Source organism: Euleptes europaea, chromosome 1 (assembly GCF_029931775.1).
Source record: "Euleptes europaea isolate rEulEur1 chromosome 1, rEulEur1.hap1, whole genome shotgun sequence".
Classification (NCBI taxonomy): Eukaryota; Metazoa; Chordata; class Lepidosauria; order Squamata; family Sphaerodactylidae; genus Euleptes; species Euleptes europaea.
In genome coordinates this window covers 43,277,607-43,293,856 of record NC_079312.1, presented here as the reverse complement: position 1 = coordinate 43,293,856, position 16,250 = coordinate 43,277,607, and the positions used below count along the sequence as shown (strand labels likewise).

The 16,250-nt window shown below is 41.3% G+C and overlaps 1 protein-coding gene and 1 non-coding gene across 2 annotated transcripts in view; both read left to right on the top strand.

Annotated features, from left to right (window-relative positions):
* The first annotated feature begins 3,640 nt into the window (after positions 1-3,640).
* Positions 3,641-16,250, top strand: part of SHQ1 (SHQ1, H/ACA ribonucleoprotein assembly factor) — a 73,491-nt gene continuing 60,881 nt past the window's right edge. Inside the window, exons 1-6 of the mRNA XM_056846744.1 lie at positions 3,641-3,814; positions 4,136-4,197; positions 4,881-5,018; positions 6,577-6,719; positions 8,818-8,930; positions 13,774-13,904. Coding sequence (XP_056702722.1) covers positions 3,672-3,814; positions 4,136-4,197; positions 4,881-5,018; positions 6,577-6,719; positions 8,818-8,930; positions 13,774-13,904 — 730 coding nt within the window. The 5' untranslated portion in view covers positions 3,641-3,671. The remainder of the gene's footprint in view (positions 3,815-4,135; positions 4,198-4,880; positions 5,019-6,576; positions 6,720-8,817; positions 8,931-13,773; positions 13,905-16,250) is intronic.
* TRNAF-GAA (transfer RNA phenylalanine (anticodon GAA)) lies at positions 11,643-11,714 on the top strand. Its single transcript has one exon. It is a non-coding gene; the product is annotated as a tRNA-Phe (tRNA).

Below are 16,250 nucleotides of genomic sequence, written 5' to 3'. Positions count from 1 at the left end.
ACACTTGAAAAGACTGGATTTGGGGGTGGGGGCTACAATAAGAGGGAAAGCTCCTACCTCCCCAAGCTCTGGTGTTCGTACCACAGAGATAGTTGCTTACCTGCATGTGCTTTTGTAGAAAAGGGCAAGAGTCCAGTAGCACCTTAAAGACTAACAAAAATATTTTCTGGTAGGGTATGAGCTTTTGTGAGCCACAGCTCACTTCTTCAGATCCGAAGAAGGGCAAGAGTCCAGTAGCACCTTAAAGACTGACAAAAATATTTTCTGGTAGGGTATGAGCTTTCGTGAGCCACAGCTCACTTCTTCAGATGTTTCTGCATGAAGACGTTCTGTAGAAGTGAGCTGTGGCTCACGAAAGCTCATACCCTACCAGAAAATATTTTTGTTAGTCTTTAAGGTGCTACTGGACTCTTGCCCTTTTCTCCTACTGCGGACAGACTAACACGGCTACCCACTGTGAATTATCTGCATGTGCTTTTGTGAGACTTGAGTCTTCTTCGTCAGGCCTCCTTCCCTTGCAACTGAATTAACGGTACTATCCCAGGGCACTGTCAAAGTTCTGAGAGGTATCCTCTGGAGGAAAGCAGCAAGTGACAATGTGGAGCTTCCACAGGGAAGAACACCATAAACTAGTGCATGTATAGAAGAAGAAGAGTGGGTTTTTTATATGCTGATTTCCTCTACCTTTTATGGAGAATCTAACCAGCTTACAATCTCCTTCCCTTCCTCTCCCCGCAACAGACACCTTATGAAGTGGGTGAGGCTGAGAGAGCTCGGAGAGAACTGTGACTAGCCCAAGGCCACCCAGCAGGCTTCATGTGTAGGAGTGGGGAAACCAATCTGGTTCACCAGATTAGAGTCCACCACTCTGAACCCCACTACAGCACACTCTGAACCACTACACAATACATATATGTATGGGGAGGGAGAATCCCACTTGCTCTGCATGACTAAATGTATTGGGCTGTTTTTGTGTACAGAGCATTGGAAAAAGCAGTATTAAGAGAATTCTGAGTCCAAGACAAAATCAAGGGATTCTTCCTCCTTTTCTTGCTATATTCCTAGATTATTGGCCAGAAAATATCTTAATAGAATAAGTATAGTTAATTGAATGTTTGTACCACTAGATGTAGATGCAGTGTCTCAGTACAATTAACTGTATAGGTATAGAGCAATAAATATTTTGAACACATGAAGTTGCCTTATACTTAATCAGACCCTTGGTCTATCAAAGTCAGTATTGTCTACTTAGACCGGCAGCGGCTCTCCAGGGTCTCAGGCAGGGGTCTTTCACATCACCTACTTGCCTAGTCCCTTAACTGGAGATGCCGAGGATTGAACCTGGGACCTTCTGCATGCCAAGCAGATACACCACCACTGTTCCACAGCCCCTCCCCCTTTTGTTTCATTTTGCTATATGAAGTTTCACAACTCTATTGCTTTGTTTTGTTGCTTCTCTGCAAAAGGCCTGCTATGCAGTGTTTACTGAGTAAGAAGCCAGTTGCTTGAGACAATTGTTCCACAACTGAGAACTTTTTAATATCTCTGAGTGTTCCTTTTGTATTGTGTTTAAAGGTTGTGGTATGGTAGTTCTGTGTTGGGAGCTGTCTTGTACAGACTGAAAAGTGGGAAGATAAAATAAATGTGCAAGTAATGGCAAGTTTGCTGCATGACCCAGAGCAGCCTTTTTTTAAGGAGTAAGTTGAGTGTGGACAGATTCTTACACATGTATAGATGCCACTTGTTATGATGCTTATAAATTGTATTAGTTTAATTTAAAAAATTAGATTACTTCTAGTACTGTTGTTTAGAGCAGTGGTTCTCAACCTGGGGCCATATGGCCCCCTGGGGGCCCCCAAGATATTCCAAGGGTGCCACAGGTGAAAATTGCGTAAATGGGGGCCCGTGGCACGAGACTAGGGGGCCACAGAGGGAAGTGAGAAGAAAACAAATACATGAAAACCCAACACATGACTTTCTTCATTGCACTTCTATGCATCGTTTGCAACTGTGGATTTTTGTATCGCTGTAATCTTAAGCAACGGTGGTAGAAGCTTTGTTCTCCCTTGTATGTGAACATCGTTGTTTATTAGCATGTTGTATTCCCTTTCTGTGGGGTATTTTTTGTAAATTTCAGTTTCCCAATAAGAATTGCATGTGTGCATTTTGTGTGGCTGTTTACGCTTCTTTGTTCCTTGGCTATTTCCAAACAAAACATTTAAATAGCTACCTTTCTACTGGTAGGATGGGGGGGCCACAGGAAGGAAACAAGGTAGGAAGGGGGGCACAGTCAGGAAAAGGTTGAGAACCACTGGTTTAGAGTATCACTTCCAAATACCATGAACTCTTGACATGATTTACAGCAGTGTTGATATGGTTTAGGACAGTGACGGCCTTCTTCCCTTTTCACTCTTCCCTCCCCCTCTCCCCATCCCCGTCATTTCTTGATCTTATTTTTTTTCTGATTTCCTTCTTCTACCCATTTTTCCTTTCCCTTGGTTTCCCCCCTACCTTTTTTGGACCTATAACCTCTCTGTAGTTGGTTGTCTCCCCATTTTACCTCGGCTATGACGGGGCTTTATTTTTATGCTAAGAAACAATGCAATATAGGACACCATCCTATTACATTAGATTGAGAATTAGGTTTTAAATACGATGTGTTGTTTTATATTGTATACTTTAAAATGTTGGAAGGCGCATGTGGGGAAAGGTGTGGGGTAAAAGCTGAATAAAATAAATAATAATATGTAAAGTGCCCAATGGAATATAGATCTTTGATCATATGGCTTGCATTCAAATATAATCAAGTATTTACAACTGGACCACTTGAGTCTAGATTAATCTGAAGCCTTTGCCTTTCTCTGCTTGTGCCCTTTTTGTAACCTGCCATGGAATTGCATATTCATGAATTGTAGGTCTGACAGTCAGTAACAGCATTTGTAGTCATTTGATCTTCCTTTGAACGTTATTTGTGGAGAAACTCCATATATGTACGTTTTGAAGCTGCTGTTTTGTTTTTAGACAACAGACAATTAAAAATTTTTATTTCATCCACTGCTCAAAATCAAAATGGCCCTCCCCCCAGATGTCTGTCCTTAATTCTGAGCACCACCAATTTAAATTTGCTCTTCTTGAGGAAAACTGGCATCTAGTAATTAATCAATGTCAGGTTGATGTACTAACCAAGAATGGGAAAATTCACAGACGGGTTCAAGTGCGGTTCATATTTGTTTATGTACTTCCATATACATAGTTAAATTGTGCAACTCCCTGCCCCAGGATGTGGTGATGGCTGCCAACTTGGAAGGCTTTAAGAGGGGAGTGGACATGTTCATGGAGGAGAGGGCTATCCATGGCTACTAGTCAAAAGGAATGTTGGTCATAATGATGCATACCTATTCTCTCCAGGATCAGAAGAGCATGCCTATTATCTTAGGTGCTGTGGAACACAGGCAGGATAATGCTGCTGCAGTCATCTTGCTTGTGGGCTTCCTAGAGGCACCTGGTTGGCCACTGTGTGAACAGACTGCTGGATTTGATGGGCCTTGGTCTGATCCAGCAGGGCTTTTCTTATGATCACGTGCTTAAATAGTAACTATTTTCTGTCTCTTCCCCTCCCCTTTTCCAATGATTTTGCAGGCAGCTTGGCTGCATTTCTAACAGTATTCATCATGATCACTCCAGCTTTTGAACTGAGTCAGGATCCAGACTTCCTTATATTAACAATCAAGGTACCTTATGCACGAGTTTCAGAATTTGAAGTCTGTTTTGAAGGGGCGGAGTTCAAATTTTATGCTAAACCTTACTTTCTCAGGTAAGTAATGTACTTTTCCCAACTCAGCACTCCCCCAAATTTCCAGTTTTTCAATTGGAAATATTGAAAATAAGTCCTCAGAACACATACCCCCTTCCTTCTCCCCCCCCCCCCCCGGCCATATTTTTCTGGTTTTCTTTCCTAGGGACTTCACATGTCTACTCTTACAACCTCTCTCAAATTGCCAAGTTTGCAGTTTGGGCTTATTTCATTCTGTGGAGTGTATGTGGTCTGTTTTGTTGAAGCCTGATAGTTGTCCACTGATTTGTCCAGTATTCTTTATAACTGTATTTGATGAAAGAGCTTTTAATTTGTATACAGACTGGCTCTTCCTGGAAGAATTGTAGAAGATGGCAGAGAAAAAGCATCATATGATGACAAAGGTTTGTAATGCTTTTCATCTTTTTATCAAGTTTTTACAAGATAGTATCCAAATGAGGAGAATATTATTCTAGTAATAACATAAAGGGAAGAGTAACAGGGAATAGAAATAGGATTGTCTTGCATATATAATACATGTTGGATTTACTGATATAAGGGTGAAACCAAATGGCAACAAAATAACCAGTTCTCCCTTTAATGAGGTAACTTGAAAAATTAGTCCATAAACTCCAGGAATGGATAGCAGACATTAAAAAGAATCTACTTTTGCTGGCCGTGTTGCTATACAGATCTGATAGGTGAGTTGGTTCTTGAGAATATATTCCCAGATTCTAGCATGCATTTAGATAATGACAATAATATTTCAGATTTCCGAAGAGATGCTGTTAGAGTCCTAACCAATATCAGAAGGTTTATAGATACGTTGTGAGTCTAGATTCGTAGCCATATTAACCAGTTAGACATTAACCTTCCCCCACTGTTGCCTCCAAGCAACGATGTTCAGAGGAGCACAACTGCTATCAGGGGCAAAGAAGCCCAATTGAAATTGAGCTTTTGTGGGGCAATGGATCCAGTAAGTTATTTAGAAAATGCTGGAGCAGAAGCTTGAATCACTTCTGTGTCCTATTTTGTGGGTTTCTGTAACTGAAGATATATTTTTTTAATTTAACCGTTTTATCTTAAGGGATATTTACAATCAAACTTCCCAAGGAGACTCCTGGAGCATACTTCGAAGGATTAGACATGTTGACAGCTCTGTTAGCACCAAAGAAATCCAGATCAGCAAAACCTTTAATCCAAGAGATAGGTTTGTATGCTAATAGTTTTCTCTTGTCCACTCACAAAGCATGCACTTTTTATATGTAAAAGGTCGTTATCATCCAGTTTGCTATAAATGAGAATGCCATCATTGTTTACCTCTACCTATATTTAGCAGTGATTGCTGAAAATCTTTCTCTCCTTTGAGAGTTCTGGAACTGTAGCTCTCTTCAGAGCTTAAAAACCTGCAACATTCTTGCCATATTAAAAAGGGTATAAAGTAGGCTTTGTGTTCAGAATGCCTCCTTAATGCCTCCGTAAGCTTTTGGCTTGCCCATTTATTTATTTGTGCCTTGACACAAGTAATCGCTGCATGATCTCGCCCCATCTCTACCTGATCCTCTTAAAACTAAGTACTGCAAGGGAAGTTTGTCTCTGTCAACTACTACTACCACATCTCACTTTTCTGCTCTAAGTGCACAGGGCGCTCCATGTAGGCCTTGTGCGGGCCTCATGGAGTGAAGCATTTGGATGGAAGTGCCAACCCTGTGACTTCAGGCTTCTCATGTGGGAACTCTCCCTGAGTAGTGATCTGCTCTTTCTTCCTCTGTAGCCCTTCTCCCATGTATCACACAGTTGAGTGGCAACTGATTTTTTTCATCAGCTGTCCTGATGGATAGAAAACTGTGTGCAAAAATGCATACTTATTTGATGAATTTGAAGAATTTCTGGACATTTTGAAGAGTTAGTTATGTACTTAGAAGTGTAGGAATTTGAAGAGTCTAGTCATGTTGGCTGTTGCTAATGCTGTTTTGTTTTACTTTATCGAAGTTCTCTATAGCTCTTGGATATATATGGATGAGAGGGAGGGCAGGAAGGGTTGCATCAGCGTTTGGCTCTCGTGACCCTTTCTTGCATACCCAGGGTAGTGCCAGTCGCCACTTTGGGGTCAGGAAGCAATTTTCCTCCAGGCCATAATGGCCAGGGATCCAGGAGGGTGTGGGGGAGAAGTGGTTGTGAATTTCCTGCATTGTGCAGGGGGTTAGACTAGATGACCCTGGCGATCCTTTCCAACTCTATGATTCTATGGATATATATGAAGGATGGGAGATGGTTTCTTTAAATATTAAAACTGTTTATTATAGGAAGAATATCATAAACATTCACAGCAAACTACATGTTAATTTTTTTTCTTTTGTTATTTCAAAAGCATTAGCTCTACACAAATGCTTGAATGTGTAGTAGATGGCTGATGTCCTACATCCGCTTGTTGTTAGCACTGAGTTCAAATCACATAACACCAGGCTCCACATTCGGTACACTCCCATCTTGAGGTGTGCATACTAAACAGTTTGGAATTTTCTGCATGTTGTTTCCATCACTGGATCTTTAGATGGTCCTCAAAGTGGGATGAACCAGAACAATCTGGATCCCCAGCTGTGTATTCTGTACTATATCCGTAGAGGGCTCTGGAAAGAAACTTAAAATTTAAGACTTACTACAGATTTCTACATTGAGCTAAGAATCTATAAACAAAAAAAGGGAGAGGGTGGAGAAATTATAGAATGTTCATGATGGAAAAATCAGCTCTTTGATAATTTTTGCTGATCTCAAAATTTCAGATGCTGGAAATGGCGAGGAGGAGGAAGAATTTGATTGGGAAATTGAACAAATTCCATATGAGGAAAGCAGAGAGGACTGCTTATGTTCTTCTTGTGGCTATGGATTTGGAAATCAGAAATCAGGAGTTTTTAGACGTCTTCAGGTGTGTGCTTTTGTTTTGTTAAACAGTTTGATACTTCTGATTTAGTAATAGGCACAATTGCATTCTTACCTGAGAAACTACATCCTGGGCTGCTGAGAGTGGGGAGACTGGCGGGTGGAATGAAATTCCTGGGGCCCAAGCCAGCTGGAGGGCCCCTGAAGCCAGTGTGAAGGCATTTCTCATTAATGTTGGAAATACCACTGCAGTGGGATACAAGCACCAGATGGACTATGTTACAGATAAATAATACATGAGGATATTTTGTTGGAGGGAGGTAATAATTGTTAGTTTTAAAACTCATATCTTATCCATTTGTTATCAAGAAGATCTAAACCTTTCTCTTGAAAAAGAGACTAATTTGGTCAGATTTAAAAAAAATATTTTAATGATTAAGTAGCATTTGGAGAAAACAATCTGTGTTCTTGCAGCATGGATATAACTAGGTTTAAATAATGGGTTTAATGTTTCACATTTGTTTTGGAATATATATATATATATATAAAATTTGCCTTTTTAATGCATTTTTAAGACCATGTTAAAAACCAGTGGTTAAGAAGCAGGGAATTTTAAATTTGGTGTCTTGAAGCGTCTGTGTACTGAGTTTCACATCAGTGCCTCTTTAGTTTGCGATACCTGATGAGATTATACTGAAGCTTTGCACTGCATAATACTTGACCAATGGAGATTGTTAACAGTATCATTTTATGTACATTCATTCCCTTGACTTAGCCATTTATTAGTTGTAGCCATTACCCATTCTAGATTTAGGACCCAAAACTGGGTCACAGACTAAGATGAATTGTGCCAGGGTATAATAATTAAAAACAAACACACATCAGAAATACAGGAAAAAGAGCAAAGCAGGAGAAGGAAGTATCATGGAACAAGAGCATTTGGAGAGGGGGGTGTAAAGCAGAAAGATGGACATATAGTAAAAAAAAGGGAGTCCCATGTGGCAAGTTGGGATTAAGGTTCAGTTGTTTAGTGATGTGGCCACCTGTAAGAATCAAGCTGCTGTTGCATGTGTGAAGCAGCTCTCATGCTGTTGTGATATGGTCGTGCAAGAAATCCTGTGCCATGTAACTCCTGAAGAAATGAAGACGTTGGTTGTGGTCCACACAATATACAACACAGCGGTGGCCAAATCTTCATTCTCCTTTTGAGGAGAGGAGGACATCTTGATGTTTGGGTACTCCTTCTCCCATGATCCCTGGAAGTTGGATATGAGGTCATTCTTTCCACCCTTGAGAAGGAGTACCCCTCCTTCAGTTCTTTTCCCTACCTCCTCTGCAAGTGCAGGGCTTCAGAGGACCTCCCAATGCATTTTGGCTTTTCCTCTGCAGAGTTTCTAGGTGTAGTTTCTTTCCCTCATGTGCCTTTAGTCTTTTTTTTATTGGTCTGTCTCAATTCTTCTGTGCATTTGTTCTCTTTCCCTCCCTCCCCCATCCTCTGCTTGAGAGTTAGAGGCTGCCGTGATGCTGGAAGGAGATTTGGGGGTCATGATGCCCTGTGAGTTCCAAAACCAAGGTGGAGGAGCAAACCAGCCACTTGCAGCGATGCTGTAGAATGACAGGCAGCTGTGGCCTGCGCTCTGGTTGGCTCTGAGGAAGATTTTGACGCCAGAAACCTTCTACCTTGCTTTAGCCACTGTCAGCAGCCTGCATCCAATGCCCCTTCTGCTGCAGCCCAGGAGCAAACTTTTTCAGGTGGTAGTGAGTGAGCAGGGCAATCCTGCTGACCTGGGCTCATCAGGATGCAGTGGAGTTGCCTTCATTGTCCTAGTGGGACAACATGTTGCAACTTTTTCTTGTTGTACACTGTACTGCCAAGTAAGGAAGTCTTGTAATGTGGCAGATTGCTGTGTAAAGGTAGTGGTTGAAAGCCCATTCTTAGCATCATGAGATATTTAATTACAGTGGTTTTTAACTGGTTAATTGACCTGCTTCCAGCCCCAGCTCTTCTTGGGACTACCTTAGCATCCTAGAGCGGTTACAGTATATTTGAGTAAAGCTGTGCAGACGTCTGTGTAAAGATTTAATAGTGTATTTTTTCCTCAGTAGCTTGTGGTTCAATTCTTTTGTTGTTATCCTCTTTCTAGGAAGAACTTAGTGAAGTTATTGACATTAAGAATCCAGATGCAACCCCCACAGATGAACGCAGAAAGCAACGGCTGGTGGCGGAAGGGGCCAAATTTGATCCTGATCACTACCTGTAGGTATTAATCTAGTAAATCTAGTCCGATGCACTGTCATGTCACCATTTCAGTAGAAGATTCATCTAAAATTTCAGTTTTTGGAGAAGGCGTGCCTTCCTCTGATACAGTCATATCAAACGGCAAGAATACTTTTACAGTGCATTCCTAAGGAGAGTTACTCCAGTCTAAGCCCATTCATTTCCATGGGCTGAGACTGGAGTAACTCTCCTCAGGAATGCACTGTTAGTCTAGCAACTTTGAAACAGCCACAGATGACTGCTCCTGATTTGATACAGCTTAATTTTGATACAGCGTTAGTTCTGCAGGCTAGCTGATGTCAAAGCAGGGTACGTGCAGGCTGCCCAGAAAGTTGCTTCACAGCTGGTTTGTCCAGGATTTTTGAGGATACCTGTAACGTTTTGTAATGTGGCTGTTACTTTGTAAGGTGCAGAACAGTCAGGGCAATTGACCCCCTCTGGTGCGCACAAAAGGAAATGAGCCCATATACTAACCCTTCATCTTTCTAAAGGGTAGATATAGTACCACTTGCCTTGACCCTTCACCAGACTGGGTTATAAAGGGTTAGTTAGTTAATATATGCCCACGGAGCAGCTCTGATCATCCGAACAGGGATCGTTAGCAGTTCCTCCATTTGGGTTAGTGGGAGCTGCTTCTGCTCCAGCTTTCTCTGTGGCTGCTCCGGTTTTATGGAACAGGTTTCCCGAAAATGTGAGAGAGACCACCAATCTTGAAGAGATTTCGGAGGCTGTGCAAGGCAGAGCTTATCCTATCGGGTTTTGGGGGTAAACAATTTGGGTCACATTGTGGTGGTGGAAAGTGCCATCAAGTCACAGCTGACTCGATGGCGACCGGTTGGGGTTTTCAAGGCAAGAGACATTCAGGGAGTGATTTCTCATTGCCTGCTTCCACGTGGGCTGAGAGAATTCTGAGAGAACTGTGACTGGTCCAAGGTCCTCCAGCAGGCTTCCTGTGGAGGAGTGGGGAATTGAACCCTGTCCTCCAGATTATAGTCCACCACTCTTAACCACTCTACCACGCTGACTCTCACCTGGTTCACATTATCTGTATTGTATTTTTGTGAATTGAGATTTTGGCTGATTTTAATGATGTAAGCTATGCCGAGTCCCTGTTGTTCAGGAGAAAAGTGGAATATAAATATTGTAAATAAATAATGCCTGCAAATGTTGAACAATTAATTGCCTACTTCAGGGAAGAATTAATTGCCTACTTCAGGGTAAATGCAAGTGTGTTTCTATTTTTCCTGGAGTGTTTGGAGTAATTTGTGACTGAGATGGTTATTCCATTAAACATGTCCTTATAATATTTTTATCTGTTTGTTCTTGGCAAACTGTTGGCTCTTTATTTAAAATAAACTAAAAATAAAACCTGAAGTTTGGTTCCTATACTTCCCGTTTTTTTAATGTAAGCATTGTTCCAGTGCTAGGCACTTTTGGCTCATACAAGACCGGTATCTTGCATAAATAGAAAGTGCCTATCTCTGGCTGAACATGCTCTGCAGTGGAGGAATGTACAGGAGCTAAACCTTATATTCTTAAATATTCAACAACAGGTAAATCTGGATTTCTATGCCTTCAAGACCCATAGGCAAAAAAGTACATTAGAGAGGTACACAAGAGTGATGCCTAATTGATCACAAACACAAAATCACACAAGGTTGGAAGAGACCACAAGGGCCATCCAGTCCAACCTCCTGCCATGCAGGATCCCACAACCAAAGCTCTCCAGACAGATGGCCATCCAGCCTCTGCTTAAAGACCTCCAAAGACGGGGGCCTCCACCCCCACCCCCCGAGGCAGTGCATTCCACCGTCGAACAGCCCTCACCGTCAGAAAGTTCTTCCTAATGTTTAGGTGGAATTGTTTTTCTCTTAGTTTAAATCCATTACTCCGTGTCCTAGTCTCTGAAGCAACAGAACAAGCTAGTTCCCTCATTAACATGGCATCCCTTCAAATATTGAAACATGGCTGTCATGTCACCCCTTAACCTTCTCTTCTTTAGACTGAACAAACCCAGCTCCTTAAGTCTCTCCTCATAGAGCATGGATTCCAGACCTTTGACCATTCTGGTCTGGAATTCTGATCAGTCCCATCAAGTGAAGTCTTGTGAACTGTGTGATTGTCTGTTGCCATCCCATGATTGCTTTGCATGATTATGTTCTGCAATTCACAATGCATTTTTAAGGTGTTGATTCAAAACAACAAATATTCTGTACATTTCATTTTTCCCAGTTGCCCCAAGAGGTCTATTTTGTGATTTCTTCATGGTAGGCTGTATATTGTCTGTTCTCAATAGGTACAAATTAGTGTTCTTCTATTCTATGCTGCCTCTTCCCCTCCCCCCCCCCAAGCTCTCAATAGGCTGCTATTGCAGTCAGGCATACAAAAGCTAGACAATGTCTGGAAATAATAAAGGTGTAACAACACAGCTACAGAATTGACATCAAGATGACTTGGCACTTGAAGAAATTACGGCTTTTACTGTTTTAATGAGAATAAGTATTTTAATTATAATGGAAGATTTCTCAAGATGTAGTATATATATTCATTTAGAGCATATGGAACGATTTTAAGGAGAAATCTGCTTAACATATTTTAGGGCAGTTTCCCATATTAGAATTTTAGAAACGTTTCCTGCAATTGGTTTGTTCTGAAAATGTTGGAATACATACACATACTTTCATAAAGGAAGGGGCTGTGGTTCAGTGGTAGAGCATCTGCTTGAAATGCAGAAAGTCCCAGGTTCAGTCCCTGGCATCTCCAGGCAAGTAGGTGATGTCAGAGTCCTCAACCTGAGACCCTGGAGAGCCACTGCCGGTCTGAGTAGACAATATAGATTTCGATGGACCAAGGGTCTGATTCGGTACAAGGCAGCTTCATATGTACATACACAGTCCCATGTCAAATGATGGTCTCTGGAGGCCTGAAGTGGCTTAGGATGCTTGCCTTGCTATTTGGGCTTCTCGTTTTCAGCGTATTGTCCCTTAGTACCTTTCCTGCTTTGGTCCAGATGTAGATGTAACCTTTCCTGTAGGCCTCTCTCTTTATGCACTTCGTTATATTATACACATAATTCAGTAAAATCACAAGATGGTGATCAGGTAGAAGGTATAGCGATAGGTTTTCAAGTACTCACTGCCTACACCACTGACTGCTGTGTTGGTAGTGCTTTACAGCTGAGGTGGACTGACTTCACAATCTTAAATGGTCTGTTCTCTGTCCTAGGATCGATGTGACCTTAAGATACATGTTTAAAGGATTATGATTATGCATTCGTGTAAAACATAGGCTTGGATCTTGTGAATGACTTCTGTATGCACTAGATAGTCTCTGCTGTGGAGTGTTCTTCCTCTTCTGCTACATCTTTCCTTTAGGCAAGCCCCCCCCCCCCCCCCCCACCGAGCTCCACGGCAGAGACTATCTAGTGCATATGGAACTTGTGCATAGGATCCCAGCTTCTATTTAGGGATTATTTTGCAAGACTCTCAGCTCCTTATAGGAGCTATGCGGTACATTAAATTTGACTGTGAACTGCAGTTCACTCTGTGCCCATGCAGACATGAAGAAGTGCATGAGGAAAAGGCATTCTTCTGAAAATAAGAATAGGTAGGGAATGAGAGACTGCAGCTTTCAAGAGGTTAGTTGAGCTCTGCGTGTAAACTTTCCACAAAAGTTATTAGCAGTTAAAATGTTGACCTGTGTGCACATACCTGTGTGTATCCTTTATGTCCTAAAGAAAGGGGGAAAGTCTCTGTTTTAGAAGAGTCACTACTTGGTCACTTTTGTTTGTTGTCACGTTGCAGTTGACTTATGATGACCCTTTGGGTTTTCAAGGCAAGAGATGTTCAGAGGTGGTTTGCCATTGCCTGCCTCTGCATAGCAACCTTGGTGGTCTCCAGCATGAGAGCCAGCATGGTGTAGTGGTTAAGAGCGGTGGATTCTAATCTGGAGAACCGGGTTTGATTCCCCATCTCCACATGAGCAGTGGACTCTAATCTGGTGGACCGGGTTTGATTCCCTGCTCCTCCACATGGAGCCTGCTGGGTGACCTTGGGCTAGTCACAGTTCTCTCAGAACTCTCTCAGCCCCACCTACCTCACAAGGTGCCTGTTGCGGGGAGGGGAAAGGAAGGTGATTGTAAGCAGCTTTGAGAAACCTTACGGTAGAGAAAAAAGCATGTTATAAAAACCAACGCTTCTACTTCTTTTTCCCATCCAAATACTAGCCAGGACCGATCCTGCTTAGCTTCTAAGATCTGATGAGATCTGAGGGCTATCTTGGGCTATCCAAGTCAGGGATATACCTAGTCACTTGGTTGAGGTTATTTGCTACTGGCAAGTAATTATTTATAAGCCTATGGTCGCTGCTCAGTAGCAGGATGTTCCAAGTCCAGTTCTTGTCATCTCTGCTTAAAATATAGGAAGAATCTTGAGTAGTTTTGCTTGGAAAGACCTGCTTTAAGACCTTGGAGAACTGTTATGACTCTATGGCACTTATATATAAGCGCTCATAGGTTTACATTCATTTTCCTTTATTTTTGTAGTTGAGCTTAATAAATAGCTGGGAGAAGTGTGATGGTAGTCTCAGTTAACCCCATGTTAATAGAGGAACCATGAAAGACCCCTATTTTTCACACTAGTGTGAGAAGTTGGAACTTGTAGTCCATGGTGAGAAACTTGAGGTCCAAATGTAATCACGGAAATACATCTTGAAATGTGCAAGGGCTTGCATTTATGGAAAGCTTCCAATGAATTATATCATTGGTCCTGTCCCATCCATGGTTATGAACCTATAATGGATGAATCCTTTATTTTTTTCTCAGTGCTGACGTTTTTGAAGATGAAGCTATTCACCATCTGCTGAAGTACAAGCCGTGGTGGGTTAAAGCCTGTGCTAAAAAGATGGATTCTGAGAAACACAGTCCTCCAGATGAATTTAAGCAAACGGCAATTGGTAGGATTATGTTTTTAATTCTTATATTTCTGCTGTTTTAAGTTACTTACTGATGGGCAGACTTGTTTGTGGGTATCATGGCTCCTGTTTGCTGTCCTCTGGGAAAAGCAGCAAATGTGCAAGCCTCCTTTTGCATCTCTTAGGCATTAATTTCACTCCTGCTTCAGATCCAGCTTGAGGTCTAAAGCTGTTGTGATTGCCCCAACAGCCTTCACTTTGAGAGAGGCAGTTGAGTCTCCTGGCCTCCTTGAGTCTTTTGGACTACTTGGTGACTTTTCATGCCCCTCAACCATGATACCCTTATTGACTGGCTGTTTTACATGGATGTTGAGATGGCAATGCATTCTGGTTGTTCTGCTTCCATCCTGAAGACTGGGACCAGAAGATGGAACTGGTGGTGAGCTTGTCAGCTCCTCGGCACTTACCTTGTAAAACCCCTTTGGTAGCCCCTGTAATCTTTTATGGTACCTGATGATTACCATTTCTCACTGGTACAAATAACCTGGCAGCTTTGGAGTGAAGTGTCTCATATAAATGACTTCTGGTTTTCCTTTTACACTTTCTCAGACAAATTCTTCTTGTAAAGCGATGCCCAAAGTTCAAGTAGGTGGCCACAGAGTCTCTTAGCGCCGGCCCCCCCCGCCCCGGCGATTGCTTAGAGTAAGCAGCCCTCACTCTTGCCCATGCTAACCGTTTATAATGTAATAAAAGGGCAAGCAGCATCTATACAGCGACAGTGGCTTCATAGAATAGCTGACAATATTGAACAGCATTCAGATAATAGGAGGGCATTTGACTGATGGGTTGGCACTATTACCCATGATCTAATCACATCCAGATTAGAGTATTGCAGCGTACTTTACATGACACTGCTTTTGATGCCTTTTGGAAGTGTCAGTTGGCTGATGAGCTGAGTGCAGCAGAGAGGCTGTTCAGTGGAATAAGTTATTGGGAATGCGTCACACCAGTTCTTTGTTGTTAAATAATTTTTATTATTTTTCTGAAACAAGTTTGCATATACATTTCTACATTTGTTAAAAACCTTAAAAAAATTATGTTGTTATTGAAAGTATATCTAACATAAAGGGGAAAAGAACAAAAAATAAAACAGGACTTCCCCTACATCTTCCTCCATCCATTGATAAACCTGTATACTCTTTGGTATCAACAATTCTAATCCTACTATTTTTAATTATGTTCATTAAACCAAATCTCATACAGTTTTAAAGATATAGCATTGAATATAATCATTAGAAAATAATTAATACTAACACAGTTTTAAAGATATAGCATTGAATATAATCATTAGAAAATAATTAATACTAACACAGAAAAAAGGAAGAAAGTTAATAAATCTCATTAATAGTAAATGGATTAGATCAATAAATAACAATTATCAACTATTTTATAAAACAGTTTCTCCATACGCCCTCCATGTCTCCCAACACCTATTCATTATAAATTGTCCTTCTAATGTATTAATATAGTAAATTATACCATTATTACCAAAATCAGACCTTTTAACCAGTTCCTTGTCTATTTCCAAAAAATCTAGACTCTTTTAGCCAGTCCTTTTGTCTGGAATTTCCAGCGTCTTCCACTTTTCCTCATTAACGCCAAACACCGGAGAGCATCCTTGGATATTGTTGGTAAAGTTCCCTCTGCAAGCATAGAGTTCTCATAGTAAACCTGCATTGTAATTTCTTCAATTCCAAAATCATAAAGAGAGATCCTAGTAACTCCAGCCTTTCCACCCTTCAAGTCCTCCAAGCTAGTATCAAAGAATTCTTCAGGCAAATTGTAAAGACAAAAATCAAAGTCTCTCATGTTCATATCCATCCTAAGCAGCTGGTCTGTTGCAGTTTCTTGAGAGGATGCAGTGTCTGATTGTTTATCCTGGCTCTCCACTTCCTTTATGGGGATTTTCTGAACTTCAGCTGTCTTCTCAGTTGGAAAATCCACTGCTTTCACATCTGACTTCGTTGTAGTAGCTTGGTCCTTTATGTCTTTTATTACATCCAAAATAATATCCAGTTTTTGGTTAATAGATTGATATTGGGTGTTTTTCATGGCAAGTAGTTGATCCATCTGTTTAATCGCACGTTCCATGCTTGCTGCTTTAAGGGGTTTTGTTGAAACTTAGTTGGTAAAGTCCAGACAAAAAATAAAAAAAATAAAAAAAATTGTAGGTAATTCAACAGGATTCTTGTATTGTGGGTAGTACTTTAATGTAAGAATACCATCAAGTTGAAAACACTCTAGTATAGAGCTGCTGCAGAGAACAGGATATACCCAAAAGGTTGCAGGACCGTGGACCTTCCGTTACCTCCTCTTGTCCAGGAACTG